The 22,083-nt window shown below is 45.3% G+C and overlaps 2 protein-coding genes across 3 annotated transcripts in view; one reads left to right on the top strand and one right to left on the bottom strand.

The window, feature by feature from the left end:
- Positions 1-12,663, top strand: part of CDHR1 (cadherin related family member 1) — a 44,742-nt gene extending 32,079 nt beyond the window's left edge. The window contains exons 14-17 of the mRNA XM_027720670.2: positions 920-987; positions 3,551-3,779; positions 4,671-4,925; positions 10,990-12,663. Of these exons, the coding sequence (XP_027576471.2) occupies positions 920-987; positions 3,551-3,779; positions 4,671-4,925; positions 10,990-11,547 (1,110 nt within the window). The 3' untranslated portion in view covers positions 11,548-12,663. The remainder of the gene's footprint in view (positions 1-919; positions 988-3,550; positions 3,780-4,670; positions 4,926-10,989) is intronic.
- A 1,891-nt stretch (positions 12,664-14,554) lies between these two features.
- LRIT2 (leucine rich repeat, Ig-like and transmembrane domains 2) lies at positions 14,555-19,380 on the bottom strand. Of its 2 annotated transcripts, none has more exons than XM_039379726.1 (2): positions 18,599-19,380; positions 14,555-17,179 (listed from the first exon to the last, which is right to left on the bottom strand). In XM_039379726.1, the coding sequence occupies exons 1-2, from the start codon at positions 19,365-19,367 to the stop codon at positions 16,326-16,328; spliced, it is 1,623 nt and encodes a 540-aa protein (XP_039235660.1). In that variant the 5' UTR covers positions 19,368-19,380; the 3' UTR covers positions 14,555-16,325. The 2 variants fall into 2 exon arrangements, with proteins under 2 accessions (XP_039235660.1, XP_027576525.2); XM_027720724.2 differs by having other exon boundaries at positions 14,555-17,137.
- Between the last annotated feature and the right edge of the window lie 2,703 nt (positions 19,381-22,083).

Raw genomic sequence — 22,083 nt, 5'->3', positions numbered from 1 at the left:
CAAGTGTGCAAATGTTTTAGGAAAAGTTAGACAGTACTAAAGTCAGCTGCGGTCAAAATGGTGAGGTGAGAGAATCTGACAAGCTCGTGCCAAAGAACAAAACAACCCCTATCAGTAGGGATGCAGGTGTGTTATGTTAACCATGCAGGAATCAAAGACATTGTTCCAGTTTTCAGATATTTAAACAGAAAGATGAATGAATCAGCCACTGCCACCACGAGTTTTGATGGCCAGATACAACAGTATAATATAACACCTCCTCAGAGCTATCAGAGAGGCAAGAGCTTATGGAAATAGCTGCTACCAAATCAATAGCTTTCCTAATCCTGAGCTAAGAGAGGAAGCCAACAAGAGTATCAAAGATATCATCTGGCATAGTATTTGCGTTACTAAAAGTCACACAGGCACAAGAGTGATTAAAACGTAAACAAAGCTGAAATATTGTGTATAGATTGAAACATTTGTTATGTATTACTTTAAATTGAATCAATTAAACAAGCAGAAGCTTAAAAATACTCTATATAAAGTAAATAATTTTGCCTAGGGAATATTCATTAATGTTTAACTGATAATTAGGAAGGCTTGAGAGCGGGCAGTGTGTTCACATCATTGAGATTATCTCCATCTCTATCGAAGGAGAATGAGGTAACTGTGGATGGATGGGGCCATCTAGCGTTGCTCTCCCTGCCAGAGCCCCCAGGCACCAAGGACAGGCGGCATCTGAACAGCATTCCTGGGACTGGCAGTGACATTTCCTGGTGTTAAATTGTGCATATTTGCTCATGCGATTTCCCACTGAAAGTGTGATGACAAAAAGAGGGAAACGCATTTGGGTTTTTCATGGCCTGTTGTTAAAAGGGAAATGAAACATTTGGGTTTGCATTTCAGTAAAGGATGACTCTGTTTTCCTTTTCTTAAGGCTACAGATCCAGATTCAGGGCTTTGGGGAGAAATCAAGTACTCTATCTATGGAACAGGAGCAGATCTGTAAGTAATACATAAATAAATGAAAATACGTAATCTCTAAGCAGAGGTTTTAAGGAATTTTAGAAAAAACTAACATGCTTATTCTTGACCTGCTCATTTCCAAGGACATTTATGCCATGTTCTTTGTGAGTTCTCTGAAAACAACAACAGAAGAACTAATGTGATCATTAAACATCTGCTTCATGAACCCAAGGAATTTTATCCACAAACCCCCAAAGACACATAAGACAGCCAAAGTATCTACATACAGGATTTTTTCAATCACTATTTGAAAAACGCCTGTAAGAGAAAGAGGAGGGTTTGGCCTAATTGTGAAAAGTCAGTTCTGGAAAAAAAAAATCCCTTGTTCTTTCCTCTTGCCTGTCCATATGGCTGTACAAATAGTTCAGTTTCAACTCTTGTCAAAAGAAGTCAAAGAAGACCAGGCATTCAAGAATATAAACTTCAGCTTTGGAGGTCAACTGTTTTGGATGTTATATTTAAACCTAATAGTCCTGCATCAGGGAAGAAAAAAATCTGATGCCTACATGATTTGGTAGTGATGCCTACCACTCTCTCACTGTCTTTGGGGGGACAGTTCTGGGGGAGAACATCTCTGTCACTGTGTCCATCCCAGCATGGTCCATCCCAGCATCTGGCCCATTGGCTGGGGCTCCCAGACGTGGCTGGCATCAGTGACATGGCTGTCACAGATATTACTGCTGGATCCTGCAGCTCCTGGACGTGGTGGGGCTGCAGGGCAGAGCACTGGAAATGAATGAGCTTTTCAGGCACTCATCCCCAGAATCCATTTTTCTCTGCACGTTATCCACGTGGAGCTGAAGCTGAACTCTTCTTGTAAAGGTGAAAGCTGTTTAGGAGACACAATCAAAGTCCAAAATCCAAGATGTTAAGGGTGAACCTCTTCTGTAGCCAGAAGGATACACATATAGGAGCATTTCCACGATGGATTATTTTCAGCCTCTTCACTAAGTCTTTAAGCTAGCTGCTAACTGCAGAGAGACAAGCAAGAAAAGGTCATGTCATGCAGGCAGACCTCTTAGGTTTAGAATGTAGCAGCTGGTGCAAAGAAGCTTGTGAAGGTTGTTGACAAAGGATTAAGGAGAAAAAATATAAGTGCAACTTTATTTTGATTGGCATTGTGGGGATGCTCAGACTTGCTGTTCTTATGCTGTTGAATGAGGAAATCATAATGTGAAGACTTTTTTTCTTTCTTCTAAAGTATTCTTTAATTTTCTTGTGCCAGAATGGCACAGCTCTGAAAGGCTGGATTGATTTTCTAGTTCTAGCATCTCCAGATCTGCTGAACACACAGTTTGATGCAAATTTGAGAATTTCAATTAGAGGTATGATGTTTTATGTTTTGGGTGTTACATCAGTGGATGTGCAGTTACACAGGTAGAAAAATGAATTGTACTAGAGTAAGATAAATAGTGTTAACTGTTGAAGATAAAAACATTGTGCTGATAATTTTATCTTTGTAATCCAAGCTGCCAGTGGGAGTGTTTCTATTTTTCCACTAAAATGGGAGTGATGAGAGTACTCTCTGCATGGTTAGACTGGGTCGGGTGCTAAGGAGGCACTTAGCACAGGCACTGTCTCCTACCTAGAGTTTGCACAGCTATTTCCACCTCCAGGTCTTGGCTCTCATCAAAATTTGTGTCTATATTTAATAGGGTAATGAGAATAACTGAAGATTCTGGATTACTAAGTGCCCCTTTTATAATCACTTTCAATTGGATTCACAGTGGGAATACAGAAAATATTTTGTTATCCTGTACATTAATCAAAGGGTATATAAAAGCTTTCATCTGTTAAAGCCCTACTGCTTGGAGTCTACATCAGCAGTCCATTTTAAAAAGGCACTGCATTGGTATCCTCTCTATAAATCCAAGCTTTGGGCTGACACTTTTGACAGTGTCTCAGTAATTACAAATGTGTAGAATTGAACTTGAAACAGATAAATCTGAACACCCACTCCATCCCAGTGCCAGTCTATGGAAAAGTGATTATTTTTGGAGAAGATAATTTACCCTGCAGTTTGGGAGATTTGAGAGCAGACATTTTTCTTACCCATTCTGAGAAGAGCTTAACTATGATATGCAGCACACTTCCCTTAGCTATCCAGGTGATACAGGTGATATAATAAATCTTAATTTATGCAGGACGTGATCTAATACATTGTACTGTTAAACTGGGGAAAAAAAAAAAGTCAAAATAGGCTTAATGTTTTAATGCAAGGAAATCACTCTGGGAGAAGGCCATCACACCAAGCATTTACTGAGGACAAAGACTTTTAACGGAAAATGGAGCTAAAATGGCTAATGCACAACAGATAGAAACACACAAGACACTGATAGTTCTCTGATTTTCAAATCTAAAGGAACTAGACAAAAAATAGGTAGAGCAAAGGATTTGGAAAGATCAGCCAGACAGGATTTAGGTGAAGAGAACCAGTCTTTGGGCACAGCATTTCAGTGTTTACAGCCTGAGGCAAAGTTGGGCTCTAAGCATGCATTAAGTGACCAAAAAACCCAAAAGTCTTTTCTTGCTTCTTTTCCAGGTTCCTAATCCACCCATCAACAGGCATAATTTACACCCAGCCCTGGGCTGTGTTAGATGCTGAAGTGAACTCGAAGTATAATTTCTATGTGAAAGCAGAGGACACAGATGGAAAATACAGCTTGGCTGAAGTGTTTATCACTGTGCTAGATGTCAATGACCACTCTCCAGAGTTCAATGAAAACATCCAGGAAAAGACGATGATCATTGGGTCACCGGTGAAGATAGAGGTGAGGGACAGCACTGTGTGTCACCAAGCAGAGTTCTTTGGAAAAGCCCCAGCTCTGCTGTTTATTCCGAGGGGTCATGATGAATGTCTGAAAGCTGGCTTTTCCTGCAGCTTTATTTTGCACATCCATTTGGATGTAACAAATGGATTAAAGTGTGAATTATAGTATTTACAGGCTGCTGAGAAGGAGAAATAAATTCCATAGGCAAAATATAAAATGCTGTTACAGTATTTGAACCATCAGCTAGTGGAGGACTATATAGTGATCATAAGAAGTCCAAATAAGATGAGTGAATGAAAGTACAGGGTTTTGAATACTTAACCTTCCTGACACCCTTTGTGCTCAACCACACGACTTATTTCCCTTTGCTTTGTAGAGATGTATTCATTGATCCAGTGTGGAACAGAAGGTAAAAAAATGCAATAACAATTCACAGGCAAAGGAGCAGAACATCCTATGTTACACATATTTGAATGCGTATCGTGAAGCCTGATTGCACAACATGTAATGTTAGTGGAATAAATACCACAGCACAAAAATTAAGGCAGCTACAGTTTATGGCATGGAGCTAATTCCATTGTTCTCTATCACTTCACACTTGTCCTCCACGCTGTGTAAGGAGTTCCCCAGCAGTGGACCATTTTTATTCTACAGATAGGTTAGAGTTCAGTTTTTCCTATGATTTTATTTAATCTCACACAGAAGTCACTTATACAAAAAGAACTCTAGACCTGCTGTTTTGCACTAGAAAGTGTAGCATAGCTTCCAAGATAAAATAAAACCAGCCCAGTCATGGCACGGATATTATCAGAAGTGAATGCTCAGAAGCTTCTTGTCCTCAGGCAAAGATACAAATAATAACACCTTTGTTTTTCACACTTCCCCTCCCAGGCTATAGATCAAGATGCAGAAGAACCCAACAATATCGTGGATTATTCCATCATGCAAGCAGACCCAGCCAACGTGTTTGATATAGACCAAAGCACTGGGGAAATCAAGCTGAAATCCTATATTCGTTCCCTGGACATCATCCACAACATCACAAAAAACAAAGACTGCATATGGTCATTGGTGGTACAGGCCAAAGACCGAGGCTCCCCGTCCTTCAGTACCACAGCAGTTCTGAAGATCGATATCACAGAAGAGGTAAGCAAATGTTTTAGAAAAATCCTCATGTGAGACAATCCTTGAGAGGCACCAAAGGGCAGGCATTGCTTGCTCCCTGTCTGAGACTTTGTTGCTAGCTCTGTTTTGTAGAGTGTTTCTAGAACCTTGTGGTGAATTTGGATTCTACAGCCACAAATGTAAAAGATATTTTGACCAGAAATATTGTAAAGGTACAAAGGTAGGAGCATAATGTGATTGGAAGATGAGTTTCTTGTATCTGTTTGTTAGAGATAGAAGTAAATTAAGGACTATAGACTCCTGAGAGTAAAGGTAAATCCTAACTGCTAAATTTTTGGGTGTTTTTTTTCATTCAGGAGAAGAAAAAAATCATTTTCCTTACAAAAATGAGTGGAAAGCAGCTGGGACCAGAATGAAATAAATCAGAGTAGTTGTGCAAGTCAACATAAATGACATAGGAAAAATTTTTAAAAACTTTATAGAAATGCTTTAAAGTACTTAGAATTTCGGATGTGAGTTTAATAACTGAAGTATTATTAGCAGATGAAAAAAGAAGACTCTAAAAGGTAGACCGTGGAGGTTGAGAGTCTCCCTTTAGTCCAACTTTTGTGTCAGCCAAAGAACGAGCAGCGATTTATGGTGTGCAGCACATGCTTGCATGATTCTTATTTATTGTAACCGCCTTGCCATGCCTTTAAGTAGGTACCAGCAGGGAGGAAATGGGCTTTAAAGTAGATGAGAAACACATCATTAGCCTGACAGTCTCTGGACCACACACATACTGGGCAAAGATGCTAATCTCATCCTACAGATAGCAGCTGGCCATCTCTTTGTTTGGTCACAGTGCTCCCACTGCTCCTTTCTCTGTTACAATCTTCTTCTGTTTTCTCCATCTCCTCTTATTCTGCTGTTACTCCTTATGAACCACATTCATATGATTGTTCTTGTGTACAGTTCAGAGCCTGCGGCAAGGTAAAAGGTGTCCGCAGAGATCACTTGCACTCATCAGCAAGATAAACTTGGCCACCAGCAACACAGGAGTATCTCCTGATCCCTGATGTCAGTACCTGTCCCACCAGGACTGCCAGAGGACTTGGGTCTGCCCTAGCAGGGGCTGCCTATTGGGGCCAGCCAGCCCTGTTGCAGGTGACAGAGCTCGGCATGGGCAGAGCATGTCACTGCAAGGCTCCGCCACGTGGAGCTGGGGGGCTGTGCATGCTGGGTCTCCGTGACAAGTCTAGAGATTTAGCCATTCCTACACATGTAAAGGAAAAAAACTACTTGACACTTTGATTTCTCACGGAAACATAAGTTGTGGTGGGGTTTATATAACAAATAAGAACTGCTGCCCGCAGCCAGCAGTGGGAGCACTTGCCCTCCCTGCCTTGCTTCCAGGCTTCTCAGGGTGCCCGTTTCAGGAGTGCGTGGCACCAGGTGGACCCAGGCACTGTCTCTGCTGTTGACCTTCAGCCTTCCCTGCCCTCCTGGATGAGCTGGTAACCTCTCCATTAACATGTGGGGCTAAGGTACAGAGCTGATGGGTGTCGAGTGCAGAGAGGGTGCCCCACGCCTCCTCTGCTGGGGGAGAAGGCGGCAAAGCTGATACTTTGGGATAAAGAGCTTCCTGGATTTCCTTCTAGCGCTTGAAGCAACAGCAGCACCTGATGAAAGAATGTGTCTTACATGAAGCCCCCTCTATGCTTCCTCTTCTCCCCTCCAGAGGTACGGTTTTGGCAGGAAGTGAGGGAGCACCTCTCCTGATAAAGTCCAAAGGGAAGCAGAGAGGGCTGGGAAGACATGGATTCTTTTCAGTTTTTCCTTTCTTCCCATGTTCTTCTCAATGCCAAGTCCCAACACAGAGCCTGAGATAGCAACAGCATCTTCTTTCTTTGAGTAGGTCTCCTCAGCAGGATCTGGACTACTAATCTGATGTCACATCCTCCTTAAGCTTTTGTACATGTCTCCATTACTTCTTCCATTGCTTGCAATGATTTGTGTTGGTTTCGCTTGGTTTGGTTTGGTTTTATCCAACAGCATCACATCCTTTTGCAGAAACAGGTTTCAGATTTCATGTGTGTGAGATGCAGTGCCAGTGTACAAAACCCTTGCTCATTCCCTGTGTCCCAGGGACAGTGTGTCCCAGTCACTGCTAACACTTCGTGAAGAAAACAGTCTGTTAGTATAGGGATATTGCACACACACACACACTCTCTTTCTCTGAGGCTCTTACAAATGTACATTTCATCCCCCTGTGCTCTAGCTGTACAAAGGCTCTTATTTTGCTCTTTGGTGGACATTTATATATTACTGATTTTGGATAAGGAGGGTATTTTTGAATGCACCCTCTACAGGTTTCCTGCAGTGTTAATCACAGTAAGTAATTAAATGGGCATATTTTCTAATTAACGTTTATCATTGCAATTAGCACAAGACTGTGCCCTTTGAGATGGATGCCTTGTGGCTAAGTTCACCAGTAATGCACACCAAAAGGACCTTTTTCTCCTGGAATAATGCAGTGATAAAAAAATCCAGAGGCCTTTTAATTTAACTGAGTCTGATTTTATGGAAATTGGTATTGAGTGGCATCTGGTTATTTTCTATTCTTTCTCAACAGATTAAAAAACATCTGCTGGAAAAGTCACTCTCTTTTCATCCTTATGTCTTACTCAGAAACCTGGAGCTGATTCCCGCTCCTGATTCTGAAGGTTGGCCTCATGAGGGCATCCCTCTGCCTCTTGACTCCACTGAGGTTCTGCAAATATAGGGGGGCGTTTATTTACACCTGTTCATGGACTGAGGCTTAAGTCCATATTTAGACAGCATAATCTGTAGTTCTTAATAGCTTTGGCCACTCATTTAGACTTCTAAATATAGCTGGTGAGTCTCAGTTTTAGATTGTCCTAATTGAAAGGTTCAACAAAAATCTTCTGTGAGTTAACATGGAGATGTCCTCCTCTAATCCTGACTCTGCAACCATGGGAACTATGGTTGATGACACTAAACAGCCTTTGCCACATTTGCAGAGCTGGTAGACTCTTCTTTCCACAGTTCCATGGACTTGAAAAAAGATTGCTTTGGTTTGAGAAGTCTTGCCCCATGCTGGTGTTTGTATTACAAAGTGATGTAAACACAACTTTCATATATGGTGATAGCACTGCACTTTGGGATAAGCACTGTAGGGGCAGCTTGTGTTCTACCTCGGATCAGGAGTCACTTCTTAAGCAAATCTCCTCCTCATCCCTACATGCTGTGGGATGGCCTGTGTCTCAGATAGCTCCAAGCACACAAAGTGGACTTCTTTCAGATGAAAATGTATTTGGGGACACACTTAGTGTGCCTTGGCGCTAATAGGCAGTCCATCCCTGCAACAAGGCTGGAGCAAAACCCCAGAAATGCTGAATGTGTGGATGTGGGGTCCTCAGAACCAGCTGGTTCATTGTACAGATCCACTTGCTCAAGTCCACACAGGCTGAGTTGTCAGTAATAGAATCATAGACATGTTTAGGTTTGTAAAGGCCTTTAAGATCATCAAGTCCAACTGTTAACCCAGCTCTGCCAAGTCCACCACTAAACCATGTCCCTAAGTGCCACATGTGCAATAATCTGCAATAGCTTGATCTCTTAACAGCTTCGTCTGCTTACTTAGACTTTTAAATATAGCTGGTGAGCCTTAGCTGGTCTTGTGATTGAACAGCTCAACCACGCACTCCTGTTGGGTCCAGCTTTTGGATACATGGCCCACTTGCTCTGCTCACTGCAACCCATGCATTAGGAAAGGTTCTGGAGAAGCTGCCACAGCAAAAAACCAGCAGAGCATTCTGTGAGCAGTGGTATTTTAACTCTTGTGATGCCTGTTAAGAAAGAAAATGTTTCTTTCAGCTTCTGGCCCACAGAAATATGGCAGCTTTCATTTCATTATGTATCTGCTTTTGTTTTATATGTGCTCTTTTGTATATACTCTTCAAAATACAACATGCCTCTCGTGAAAAAACAACAGCTTCAGCGATTACAAAGTGACGCTATTTGTTGACCCAGCCCCGTGGAACTGTTGGTAATTGACAAAAGGATCTGAAGGTGTTTTAAACCTACAGGGTAGTGCTCAGGGCCAACCTGCTTCAGCTGACTTGTCCAAATGCTCTCAGACTTTCACTATTAGAATGTGCTCAGACCTTTCTCAGAGCTGTTCTGGGTATTAACTGACTGGGCCACAGTGATGACACAGACAAGAACGCAGTTTTTTTGGTGACAAATGCACTTCCCATAAGCCTCTCTGAAGGCTGACTAAGATGATGAAATTCCTGGCTTATTCCTCCTATTTATCCTGTGAGTGTCACAGCCATGACAAGTAGGAATTCTCCCACTGTGTGCTTACAAAAATGCCTGATGTTTTTATGCAGACATTACAAAAGAGTTGTTATTCAAGGATAATTCTAGACAAAGCTTTGTCTAGTACAGGTCCAGTAACTAGAAGAGAGGCTGAACCAGCTAACTGTTAATAGTTTTAGTTTTGGTATTAATTATCTCTTCATCACTGGAAGCTCTGAACAGGTGACAAACTTGCTGAGACCAGGGGTTTGAAAGAAACCAAATGCTGAAACTGCCCCTACAAGTTTCATCAGGTTTTACCCCTGCAACTGTAGTACACTAGCAACATGTACTTCTGTCTCATACCATTTATTCAAGGGTTTCAAATACCTAGTGAATAATTATCAATGAGATACAGCATCTTCTTAAATATATGTCATCTTTCTGCTTGTGTTGGTCCTATGCTTTTCAGCCATCAGTCTCTCGCTACAAAATAAATCTTGACAACACTCATAACAAGTGGACTGATTTGAGGTCATGTACTGACACTTAATTCATCTGACTTTCATGTGACGTTAAGTAAACCAGGGTAGAATTTCTGTCATCTGATGGGATTTAAGTACAAAAAGATCCGTGAAATGCAGATCCGCAAAGCTGATGTGAATCTAAGCTCCACCAAAGTCATGGGCTGCTCTGCTTTTGGTTTCTAGGTCAGGTCCATTCCTAATCTATGTGCCATGCTGCTACCCTTTATTCCCCAATCAGCCAGGTGTTTATATGTGCTTCCTGACTTCTTTTAGTATTTCTGGATTCAGTTCGACATCTTTGCAACTGCCTCTTCTCCTGTGCCTAGTTCAACACTTAGCTCTCTTTATTTTATAGGCTCTCAATCCTGTACACATTTCAGTCTAGTTCCCCAGCTGTATTTATAATAGATACTGGCCTCTTTCATATATAACCATGTGAGGGTTGACCATTTCTCTTATTTTTGATATTTCCAGATCAAGTCCAGGGTAAAATCCTATATTTTAGGCCTCAAGAAGCGTCCATGGACAATATTTGGAATATGCATGAGTGGCGTCCTTTCCACCATTTCTGTTACAATGGTGATCTCCACCATCATGTACTGGAAAAGTGTGAAAAGATCCAGGCTCCACCCGCAGGGCAAAATCCGCAAAATTATACGGGGACCTCCGAGACGTACAGTGTGCTAACCTGGGAAGTGAACTGGCCATTCATTTGTCCTTAATATGCCATATGTAGCGTATGTCATTTCTTATTTCTTTTCTTTCTGAAAACAAAGCTCTTTAGCTCTACTCATCTCCCCTACCTCAAAGAGTTTTGTTATGTCTGTAAAAGAGTACGTGAAAACAGAATGCAGCGCATACCTGCTAACTATTCATTTGTACACTGCCATTTTATAAAACGAAGTTTTCTCATATTCTTTTCAATGCCATGCTCAGTAATTGAGCCAATTATTTTCGTGCTCTGTTCTTGCAAGTTAAACAAGCACTGTGGTGACATGCAGGAATCTGTCCTAATTTAGTGGCAATACTTCTGTAAGCTTTTGTGTTCAACAGTCATCTACCTCACAGTATTAATTTGCCCAGTCTCCAGCCCTGTCTAAATTCTCCACCCTTGGACTGGCTCTTTGACTCTCATGTTTCTTAGAGACAACTTCAATCAGCCCTGCTTGTTACATATTTTGGACAAATGAAATTTCTGGGTCATTGTCTGTCCCCTAGAGTAAGTCATGTGTTTTCTTTGTACTCCTTTACAGACTCTTCACAAAGGGCCTATGGCCGCCTTTTTGATGCAAACTAAAGATAACCCCATGAAAGCCTTAGGAGTGCTAGCTGGTGTCATGGGCATAATGGTGCTGATAACTATCATGATCTCTACTGCCATGTTCTGGCGCAACAAGCGATCCAGCAAAATCATGCCGGTAAGAAGGATCATAAAAAAGAGACAGATCCCGCCATCCCGGACAGTCAGGATGGAGTGGCTGAAGTTCAAGAGGCCCAGCAATGCTGCGGAGAAGTTTGTCATTGAAGATGATGTCAAGAGCCTACCTGAGAACAATGAGAACAGCAACAACAACATCCAAGTTACCCCCGTGCCACCATCAGCCCCCTTGCCCCCACCACCCCCTGCCCTGGCTCCCAGGAGCGATGCCCCAGGGTGGCGGGTGCCAACCGTGTCCGGCTCCCTCACCCCCAAGCATATAATCAAGCCACCAAAGAAGAAAGGTCATAGCAGCACCCACAATGCCCTCGTGTCAGAGCTCAAAATGAGGTTTGAGAAGAGGAACGCAGCTACCGGGGAGCCCCACATCTAGGTGCTCTCAGCAGCCCCCAGAGACTGCAGACTGTGGCTGTGCATGGATGTATTTACGTGCTGTGCTCCTCCCCCTGTCTGTCAGCACCCTGTGAACCGAGAGCAGCTCCTCACTGTGATAGCCACCCCTCACCTTCCACCAGGACCACATGCTACAGAGTCACCCCACCCACAGAAGTGCTGTGGTCTGTGTCCAGTCGCGACTGCAATTCCTTCAGCCCGTGTCCCACTGCTGCTCCCTCCCTGCAGCTGTCTGACCACGGTGCTGAGTACACCAGCCACAGTCTCCCCAAGTGAACAGGGATTCAGGTTGCCCCCAGTTTGGAGGTCTTTACCCAGAGCCTGGGTTTTCAAACAAGATGCTCTGCAGCCAAGGCCCTGGAAGATGCTGCTTCTGAACTGGTCTGGCAGGTGGGTTTGAGGTGCCCAAAATCCCGTCACTTCAAATCCCAAACCCACTTTTGAAGGCATGAGCACCGAGTCAATGCGCAGGTCTCCTACAGCAGTGACACTGCCCTGTCCTCAGGGTGTAACAAGCTTTGCAACAACTGGCAGAGTGATGTGCTCACGGCCTGAGTACCCTCATTCCCAAAAGGTAAGCGGGCAGACTTGGAGAAGTTCTTCATTTTCCTGCAGCTTATGCTGGGTTTTGCCAGAGTGCACTGACATGATACTGCGCTTTGCTTCTGCCCCGGACTTGGCTGCTGAGGAGGAGACAGGAGGGGCTTTTCAGCCTTCCCTAGACCAGCTGGGGCAAGATTGGAGCACAGAAAGCTCAGTAGCAGCACTCTCAGTACTACCTCCTTCTGACACTGAGCCCCAAAAAAGGAGGAGCCCAGCAGGAGAAGGACACGGATAAATCCACAGGGAAGACAAGGTAAAACTGAGAGTCAAATGATAAGTGAAAAACATAGACAAGTGCTGGAAAGTCGCATATGTTGGTCAGGGAAGTGTCTGGAAAGATCATGTGGTGTTGTACACTGCTAGCAGAAGGTGTCAAGGAATATATTTCATCACCTCTCCTGGCTTGTTCCAGGGACTGGTGAGTGCAAAATGAGGTTTCCGTAAAATATTCTGGTTTGTCATATCAGTATTTTTGAGTGAATTATGCAATAGTTAATGGGAAGGGGGGGAGGGTGGGAAGGTAGCTGACACTTTTTTTCTGTTATGTGACAGTAAAAAGCCCCTGAGGGCAGAGCACTTTTTTCACTGGATCTACCCCACGGTTTCTCCCTCATGTTTGTTTCTGAGGAGATGTTTTTCAGCTGGGCGTCAGGCTGGGAAGAAGGCAGAATGGACTGGGCTGGCTGGGCACCCTGCACCCTCTGCCTGAGCTGGGCACCCTGCACCTTCTGCCTGAACCCTGCCCTGCACAGAAGCTGTGCTGTCATGGATTGACACTGGGAACATCAAGATGGGGAACAAAGTCAACAGGACAGGACACTGTGTTAATTCAAAGGGTTTCTGAGAGTTCTCCAGCTGTCATTTCAGTTGAACCAGCAGACCTGGCACTCCAGATCTCCTCTTACTCCACTAGCTGGAAAAATTCCCTTTTTTTGCAGTAGGACTTCATCAGTTTAGGGGATAGATGGTTGAATAAGAAGTTACCCACTTACAGGGAAAATCCTGTATTTTTTAATTTCAATCCACCTAGAAGCCAGAGGGTGACCGTGGCTCATGTTACCCATGGGCTGAGCCAGCAGCTGTAGCCAAGAGGTACAGCAGGTCCCACCTGGGGACCATGACAGCAGCACTGCACCCAGAACCTCTCCTGTCATGTCTCTCCTTTTCTCCACTGTTTTCTTGCTTATCCTCCACCCCTGGGGCAGTGTGGCCTGAGGCCAAGGCTCCGGTGTTGTGTGCAGTCACCTTGTCCTCATCCCCTGACTGTGAGCTGGTCAGAGGGAGGGGACATGCAGCCCCCAACCCCTCTCTTGCTGCCCTGTGCAAGCACACGCCTTCTGCTGGTTGTGTCTCTGCCAGGGTCTGCAATGTTTCCTGAGGTTCCAAAAGTTTGTTGTTTATTCTCCATACTACTGTCTTCCTGATGTTGTTTTAAAGCCAGTATTCAGTGTGCATTCTCTAATGAGGAAAGCCTATAAAGACCATTCAATTAAGTGAGATTTAATAGGAATTACAGGCTTATAGTCTTAGAGATTATATTTAAGAGGCAATAAAGATGTTTTATTACTATGTTGTAAGACTCTTTCCAAGTTACTCTGTATTTCAACTTCAAAGGTTTTTGTTAATAAATTAAAAAAAACCTGCAAAAGGTGCTTCTGTGCATAGTGTGCTTCTGCTTGCAATGATGCCTTGTCATTGCCTGTTGCATGACCAAAAGGGCACGGGCAACCAGGCGGCTTTCTAGGATGGGCAGATGGACCCTTTTGTGGGCTGCAAGTCAAGAGAAGGGCTATGTGGTTTTTGGACAACACCAGGCTGGAAGGAGAGGAGGTGAGAAGCAGGATGCCATGTGGCACAGGGGATGGGCAGGATTCCGTAGTGTTCTGCAGCCCACTGCAGCATGGCCCTGGGGGCAGGAAGGCTCCTCACAAGGCAGCAGATTCAGCCTGATGCCAGTGGGTATGTGATTTGTTACGAACTTTCTACATTTGGTGATGGGATGTTTTGTCTTTGGCTGTTCCCTCGCTGTGATTCAGCAGCTCTCTCCAATCTCTAGTGTGTACTAGTGTTTCTCTGTGTCGACTGTGATGGAAGGCCAGTCATTACAGACAGTGCTTTGTTTTTCACTCCCCTTCATCCACAGCCCCACACTGGTCCTCAACCAGCATCAGCTCATGCCTTACTCTGTATGCACTGTCTACACAGATAGCTTTTCCAGGTCAAGGTTTCCCTGCTTGGCTGGCTGCTTCTGCCCCTTCCTTACCACTCCAGACCCCCCTGTGACATGTGCTGCAACTGCCTGGTCTCCTCCATCCCTGCAGCCAAACCCCGGAGCTCCTTGGCATTCGTGTTTCTTTGCAACTTGTAACTGTAAAAGGCTAGAGAGGAAGCAGAGGACATCTGTGTATTCTGAAAATCTGTCGTGTTTATTGCTTTGACACTAAAAGACTGACAAGACTAGGAAGTCCTGTGAAGTATTCACACCAAGAGTCCGCAGTGACAAAACAGGTCTCTGTTCAAAAGCTGTGCAGCATGTTACAGCAGAAGGAGGTGCTGGGAGAGGAAACATGGGGCCTGAGGAGACACAGCGTGGAAAACACACACCAAAAAACAAAATACAACTAGAAATCCAAACTACCACAGCATGAAGCTCACATTAGGTTCTATCGCTGCTTACAGCTGGGGTGCCTACTGTAGATTTTTATTTTTTAGACAATCTATAACAACGCATATGACAATGGCTGTGGGTCTGTGGGCCACATGCTTTGGTTGTGCTGGAAAGCGTGAGGTCAAACCAAGAAAAATAATAGGTCACATGTCCTCAGACTCCTGAGAATCACAGCGGTGAGCTGCTCTGCAAGCAGGAAGCTGTTTCTTTTAGGTGCTTATTAGGGCTTTTTTGCCTCTACCAAGGAAGCAAGCTTTGGCTTCAAAGCAGTGGGATGGGCAGGCACCTGTCTGCATTTAGGGAAAGTGCCTGGTTTGCACCTCCAGCTCCCAAACCCCTGCTCCACCATGTTCTCTGCCTCTGTCCACTTGCCTCACCAGCCTGTTCAGGCTGAGCATCCCCATCACCCCCTGCAGCCACAGCACCATCCTGGGAAAAGGGGTGCAAGTGATGGGGAGCGTGGGAGGGGAAACAGCAGTTCAGTATTTGCCTCTGAAAGACAAATTGTTCATTTTTCACCGGCTCTGGTTCCTAACTTTAAAGAATATATTAACAACACTTGTGTAGCAATAGGCACAAGTGTGTGTTAGAGTGTGCATGCGCGTGTGTGTGTGTGTGCACTAGTTAGTCTGAAGCTAAAACAGTCCTCTAATATATGTTTGGACACAAGTAAAAAGCCTGCCCCTTCTCTCTAATACAAAAAAAACTCAAAACCAAAATAATGCAAAAACCACGAAATCTTGTGCTGTGGCTGTATTACACTGGGGTGTTCGGTAAGCACTTGCAGTTTTCCTGTTTGTGGTACAACCAAAGCTGTGAATCTCCTAGGGCTGCATAAACCTTAAGGAGGAGTAAGAAAAAAGACCACAAAACAAAGCGGAACAAAAAAACCCACCCCAAACCCAACACCTCTGTTCAAAATAAAAAAATTTTTCTCAAAGTAAAAAAAAATTTCTCCATCGTGTTCACCCAGTCCTCCCCACCACTCATTGCTGGCTACGGCCACAGCCCTGCTCAGCTCCCCTGTCCATTCCCAGGAGGTGGCACACAGGAGAAGCTGGCACCTGGCGCTGGGCAGAGCTGCGAGCAAGAAGAACAAATAACTAAAGACGTGCCTCTGTGAGTGAGTGCAGGGAGACCTTTGACCTTTGTCCAGAAGCATTGATACTGGTTTGGGGGTTGTTTTTTTGTCAATGCCGGTTTTCTTGTTGTGTCAGTGTGCGTTGCTCCATGACAGTGCTGCAGGGGCAGCCCAGGGCTGTGGAGGCACACCTCCACACCTGCGGCCGGACACGCCAGGCACCTCCATTCCCAGGGCTCCCCAAGCCTGCTGCAAACAACAGTCATGTGTCCCACCGTGCCCCGAGTCCTTGCAGCACAGAGCCGCCCTCGCATGGTCCTTCGAGAAAACCAGCACACACTGTGGCTCGAGGTGGTCTGTGAAAGGTGCTGCTGTGGCCGCGCTCGCAGGGCGGGCAGGGGCTGTGCTAGTAGAGGTCGGCGCTGTTCCTGTGGGGTGGCCGGGTCTTGCCAGGCTCCTCACGGGCTGGGGGCCGCCGAGTGCCGCGGATGTCCTCGGGGCGGCAGAGCCCGTCCTCGCTGCCGGCGGGAATGCTGTCCAGCGTGCTCTCCTTGCTGCCAGCAGCCTGTGCCTGGCCCCCGCGGCGGCGGCGGGGGCAGGCTCTGGGGCAGCGGGCCAGGCAGCCGGGCAGGGCCTCAGCGGTGCAGGCGTACATGCCGGCCGGCACGGCCAGCACCATGGCGCACACGATGACCACGATGTGGATGAGCTTCTCACGCTGCTCCATCTGGCTGACGTCGCTGCCCGTGACAAAGACGACACACTGGCCCTTGCGGGGAGCCTGGTTGCGCACGGCCACGCAGACCTCATATTTGGTGGCGGGCAGCAGGTCGGTCACCGAGTAGGTGTTGACCCCAGGGCCAATGTAGATGGTGTCCTTCTGGGCGGCGTCATAGCGGCCCACCAGGAGGGTGTACCAGGTCTCCCCCGGCTCTGCTGCTGCCGCCGCTGCTGCAAACCACTCCAGGGTGATGCCGTAGACCGTCTGCTTGGCAATGCGCACTTCCACATGGGCACCCGGCTCAGCGGGGGCGATGGGGGCCCAGCCCCGGGGAGTGGTGGATGCCCATGGGGCCACCACACGGAGGTTGATGGCCACTGAGGTGTTACCCAAGAAGTTGGCAGCTGTACAGGTGTAGTTGCCGGTGTCTGCTGGCCGTGCCGCTGGGATCAGCAGCTCAGAGCGGACGGTTTCCTCGCTGATGGGCTCAGTGGTCACTGCAGAGAGGCAGAGGGAAGTTGTGTCAACAGGTAGGGCCCCTTTTGTCTGTGGCAGCAGGGAACCACCATGCCCTTGGGGCAGCCCTGAGACCAGTGTGGGATGGGGCTCTGGCAGGACCTGCCCTGCCCAGGGAAAAAGGAAGAGGGGCAACAGCAGTGTGCCAAACCACACAGCGCACATCAGAAAGTGTTGTCTGTCTGAAAGGCAATAAATACTCTGGGACACCCAAGCACAGGAGACATGGAGTGCACCCAACCCCTGCCCCAGCACAACTTGCTGGGGAGGCTGATGTGGGCAGAGGCCCATGTGCCATGTGCCATCAGCATTCTTAGGTCAGGGGAAACCAGGGAGAGTCACTGAGGAGGCACAGATATATTTTGGACACGTGCTCCATCCTCTGTTAGGATTGAGTATGGAAAGACGTCAGACTCAAAAGGCTCAGGCCAAAAAGAAGTGGATGGAGCAAGGAAGTGAGATGGAGTTTTAAGAACAGTATGAAACCCTTGTCAGCTACCCAAACAGGGGTGTAGGTTGGGAAAAACCTGCATGTAATTAACTCAGCATGCGCTTGTGCAAAGGCATACAGGTGCTGCTACAGTGCTGCAACTGAAGCAAATATCAGCCCAGGATTAAGGGATAATGCTATCCTATTTAGCTAGCTGGCTTATTAGGAACACACAGAGCCTGTGCAGTGCCTGTATGCCTATTATCTTACCTGATGAAAATAGCAACTTGTCCTATTGAAGACTCTTAGTAAAAATAAATGTGAGGGAGGACAGATTGAGAGGAAGAGGAAAAGCTTTCATTTTATGAGGCCATCGCTAAAGAGTATGAATAAGCAACACTTAGGGAGAACAACCACCTCTGTTTCAGTTGGTAGAACATGCATGGACATAGACAGGCAACAGAGCTGCATTGTTTTGTGGTTTGTGTGGTATTTCTTGAGAAAATATATGGAAATAGTATAGGAACATACAAGCCTATGTATATGTGTGTGGGCTGATACACGTGTACATACAAATATAATTATATAGAGTATGTGCATATATATGTAGTATATAATATATACTGTAAATATACATGTATATTTAGATAACTACATATTTATTAAATATGTACAACTGATATAGTATTAATAGTTCCTACATCATGTGTCATGAGGAAAGAGCTACTACTGAAAATCCACACATAAGATAATTGTGTGAAAATGAGGCCATGCTCTTTTCATCTTTGACTGATATCCTGCATGAAGCAGCTCTTCTTATGCTGGTCAGACATAGGGTGATTAAGATTGTTTGGATTATTGCCACCACAATAACTGTGGTGTTCTAAAGGGGCTGAGAGTTGCTGTGGTGACTGAGATGGCCTGCAGACCTATGTAAGTAGAATAGCAGACAATAAATTTTTAATGAGAAAAAAAAGGGAAAAAGAAGAAGAAGAAGAAAAGCTTTGCTTACCATTAAATGCCCTTAAAAGTTTGAGTGCATAGGTCCACCAGACAGCAGGGGATGGACTGGCTTCCACAAAGCAGGTCAGGGTGATGTTTAGCCCCGCTGGGACTGTCAGATTGGTGTCAAGGGCTGAGGTCAGGGGTTTCATGCAGTTATTAAGCTCCACTTCATGAAAAAACTTCCCTGTCCTGAATTTTGGGCTTGAGCACGTTAAATAGGAATTCATCAGAATAATAGGTGGGCCAACCGACTTGATAAATTGGACAAATCCCCGCAGGCGACAGTCGCAAATCCAGGGGTTGTCGTGGAGGGCCAGAACAGCATTGGAAATAGCTTCTATCTGCCCCTCTGTCCTCTGGCTTCTCTGGTAGACAGGCCAGTTGTAGAAGACATCCCTGGATATGATGGTAAGCTGATTTGAGGATAGATCTAAATAGGTCAGGTTGGGCAGATAGCGGAGTGCGTGTTCTGGAAGGACATCCAGCCGGTTGTGCTTCAGATCCAGGATTTTCAGAGTCGGGGTGTCTTGAAATGCTGTCCATGGCACTGAACTTAATTTGTTCCCTTGCAAGCGCAGCTCCTGCAGAGCTGGCAGATATTCCAGGCTCTTGATGTGCATGACTGTGATGTTGTTAAAATTGAGCCAGAGATACTCCAAGGCACTAACATTCTCAAAAGACCCACGAGGCAATTCTGTTAGGTGAGAATTTTCGATTCTAATTTTCCGGATGTCCTGAGGGATGTTTGCAGGGATCTGCCTCAGCAGTGCAGACATGCAGAGCAAACTCCTAAGGAGGAAAACAGAAAATTCTCTAAGTCACATACCACGTTCGTGTCTAACAAACCAGTTCCCTATAGAGGACAAGCACCTGAAAAATTACATGGTATTGTATATAGGGCATGCATAAGCCATACATCATCCTTCCATGGGTTTTATACCAATTTTCCCATGAGGAATGCAATTAAGTTATAAAAATTGCTATGTATGCAGCTACATATCTCAGGGAAATAAGAGAAATCTCACTCTGTGCTTAAGCTAGTACTAGTCAAGTGTTGGAGGAGGCACTCCATGCACCAATCTGGTTTTGATGCTCACATCATTGGCAAATATATATGAGCTGCTTCGCTGGTGCTACGACAGGGGTAACTAGCGTTCTTACCTTCCAAAGCTGTCTTGAGAACACGAGCATCCTGTGATACAAGACGAAACAGATGGGTTTATCTTGTGGAAGGCCAGAAGAAGAAGAAAAATATGACAAACAGGGTCCATATTCTCCTTTAAGAAAGAACTGTGCAGGGGTTTGCACCAAACATGCCAACAGCCTCCAAGAAGCAAATCCTATTAGGTGTAATCTTCCTTGACGCAGAAATAAATCCTGAGGGGGACCCAACCCTAAAGAAGACGTAGTATGGTTCACAGTCTGTGTCAAAGTGCTAAAAATCACTTCCGGGGCCACTCTTGGCATTCATCCTCTAGCTGAGGGGATTCTGACAGACATATTTATTTGGCTGGTAATATGAAGATGGAGCCAAAACCACTTCTGTTGCCAAGCCAAGTAATTAATCAGGCCTAATTACCTTTTTTCTTTTTTTTTTCTTTTTTTTATTTCAAGGGATCTGTCTCTGTCTCCTGTATTTTAATGGAATTTATCAAAGCAGAACACCACAGTAAGGGCCAGACTTCACAGATGGAATTTGTCAGTGCACAGTGCTGTATTGCACAATCCATCCAGCCCCAAACCCTGCCCACAGCACTGTGCAGGGTGTACTCATGGTGAGCATGAAATCTACTCCCCAAACTTAGATGGTGTGTCATGGAAATATAAGTATGGCACCATTTTCCTCTGAAACAACTCCACCTCTCCCTTCCCCACTAGCTCAGTCCTTACATGTTGGTAATGAAAATAGCAACATAGCTGTGGCCAGCCTGTGGATTTTTCTGAGAAAAGAGTATCTGGTAGTCAATCTCTTCCACAAATATAAAATTTCAGTGCCATTCTCTGGGTTCCCCTGTAAGATGTTCTGATTGCCTTTTAGGCACCTTGAAAAGCTCAGTCTAAGTAGTTCTATTAGAAGGCATTTTGGTAACCAATTTTATTTTTTTTTTAAAGCCAAAATCGCAGGTTTTGTTTATTATTTTCAAGGAGTTCTGCATTCTCCTGAGGCCACCTAGCGTGGATGAGCTTCACTACAGCATGCAGAGGAGCGTGCCTTGGAAAGGGGCTGCACCTCACTGCCCATATGTGTGACGCTGGGTCACAAAGCAAGATTAGCCTGAACCTACTTAACCTCTGACCTGTGGGACAAGGATAGAAAAATATTTATAGAGTGATGGCTTAGAGCTATACCTGGCTCTCAGGGTGTGTGCAATAGCACAGCTGTTGTAAACCTACAGAAGACATAGGCTTGATTCTGCAGCATTTAAATCGACAGGAGCTTTTATTTCATGGCAAATCAGTGCAATGAACTGTTGGGGAAACTGCTTGGGACTGATGCAGCACTCTGTGACTGTCCCCTATGTATAAGCAGCAGGCCATGAGTATTGGCCCTGTGGGGCTCTTATTGCTTGCTGTGCCTGGCATCTAACCATAAGCATATGGGATTTTTTAGGGGATATTTTCACTGAAATGTTCCTTATTTGTCCGTGGTACAACACCTGATTTTTTCAACAACTACCCTACGTTTAAACATGTCGGTGAGCCAGGACTGAAGACATAAGGCTGTTGATCTGTAGCACAGCAGATGCAGCAGCTATAAAACCCCCACCTGGGGACAGGGGTGGCCACTGGGGACATTTCTTGGTGAAGCTGTTGCAGTGAGAGTGGACCCAGAACAGCCCCCAACAGCCAAAGCGGAGACTCCTTATGCACTTTCTGTGTAGCTTAAACAGCAGAGGGAACACCCATCAGCAGGGCTGGTTGGCTAAACTGAGAATGCTGCAAGAGCAACAGTGGCAGCTGCCATGGGAGGATGTGTCCTTCCCAGTTATCCATCAGCCACTGAAGCAGAGGGACTCAGGGACCCCCATGCCCACCCAGCATGGGTGTGGGCCTCTGGGAAGACAAATACCACACTCAGCATTGCCTTTGGTCTTCTTCTGTAGTCTGTCATGAAAATATTCCCCAATAAAACAATGATATTATTATTCTATAATAATTTTATAATTTTACACTTTAGTATAACTGGCAATAACAGTAGTAAACTACTTATGATGTAGTTAGAAAATAGCTGGGTGTCAGGAGTTTGCCCATGTGTGAGCTGCAGGGCCTTCAGCAGAAGCAAAGGGCAGAAGCAAAAGAAAACAAGTGTCTTGATGGTGTTCAGCTCTAGAGATGATGGGACGCCTTCCTGTGATGGGATAAATGGCTGAAGTCCACCCAGATCATTGACTTGTTCAGTCATCCTGGCCAAGTATTCACAAGGAATAGACAGATCCACCAGTGCATGGGATTCAAGAGAAATGCAATAGAAAACTACCCACTGAGTGAGCT

The sequence above is a fragment of the Pipra filicauda genome, unplaced genomic scaffold (assembly GCF_003945595.2).
Source record: "Pipra filicauda isolate LSUMZ 115617 unplaced genomic scaffold, ASM394559v2 scaffold173_size1550139_pilon, whole genome shotgun sequence".
In the NCBI taxonomy this organism is placed as follows: Eukaryota; Metazoa; Chordata; class Aves; order Passeriformes; family Pipridae; genus Pipra; species Pipra filicauda.
Note: the sequence above shows the minus strand (reverse complement) of the source record. Positions and strands in the feature narration are given on the sequence as shown.

Coding starts and splice junctions, on each gene's coding strand:
- LRIT2 (XM_039379726.1), bottom strand. CDS start 19,367: ATGTCTGCACTGCTGAGGCAGATCCCTGCAAACATCCCTCAGGACATC. Junction 17,180..18,598: donor ACTTTTAAGGGCATTTAATG/GTAAGCAAAGCT, acceptor CACAGACAAAAG/GGGCCCTACCTGTTGACACA.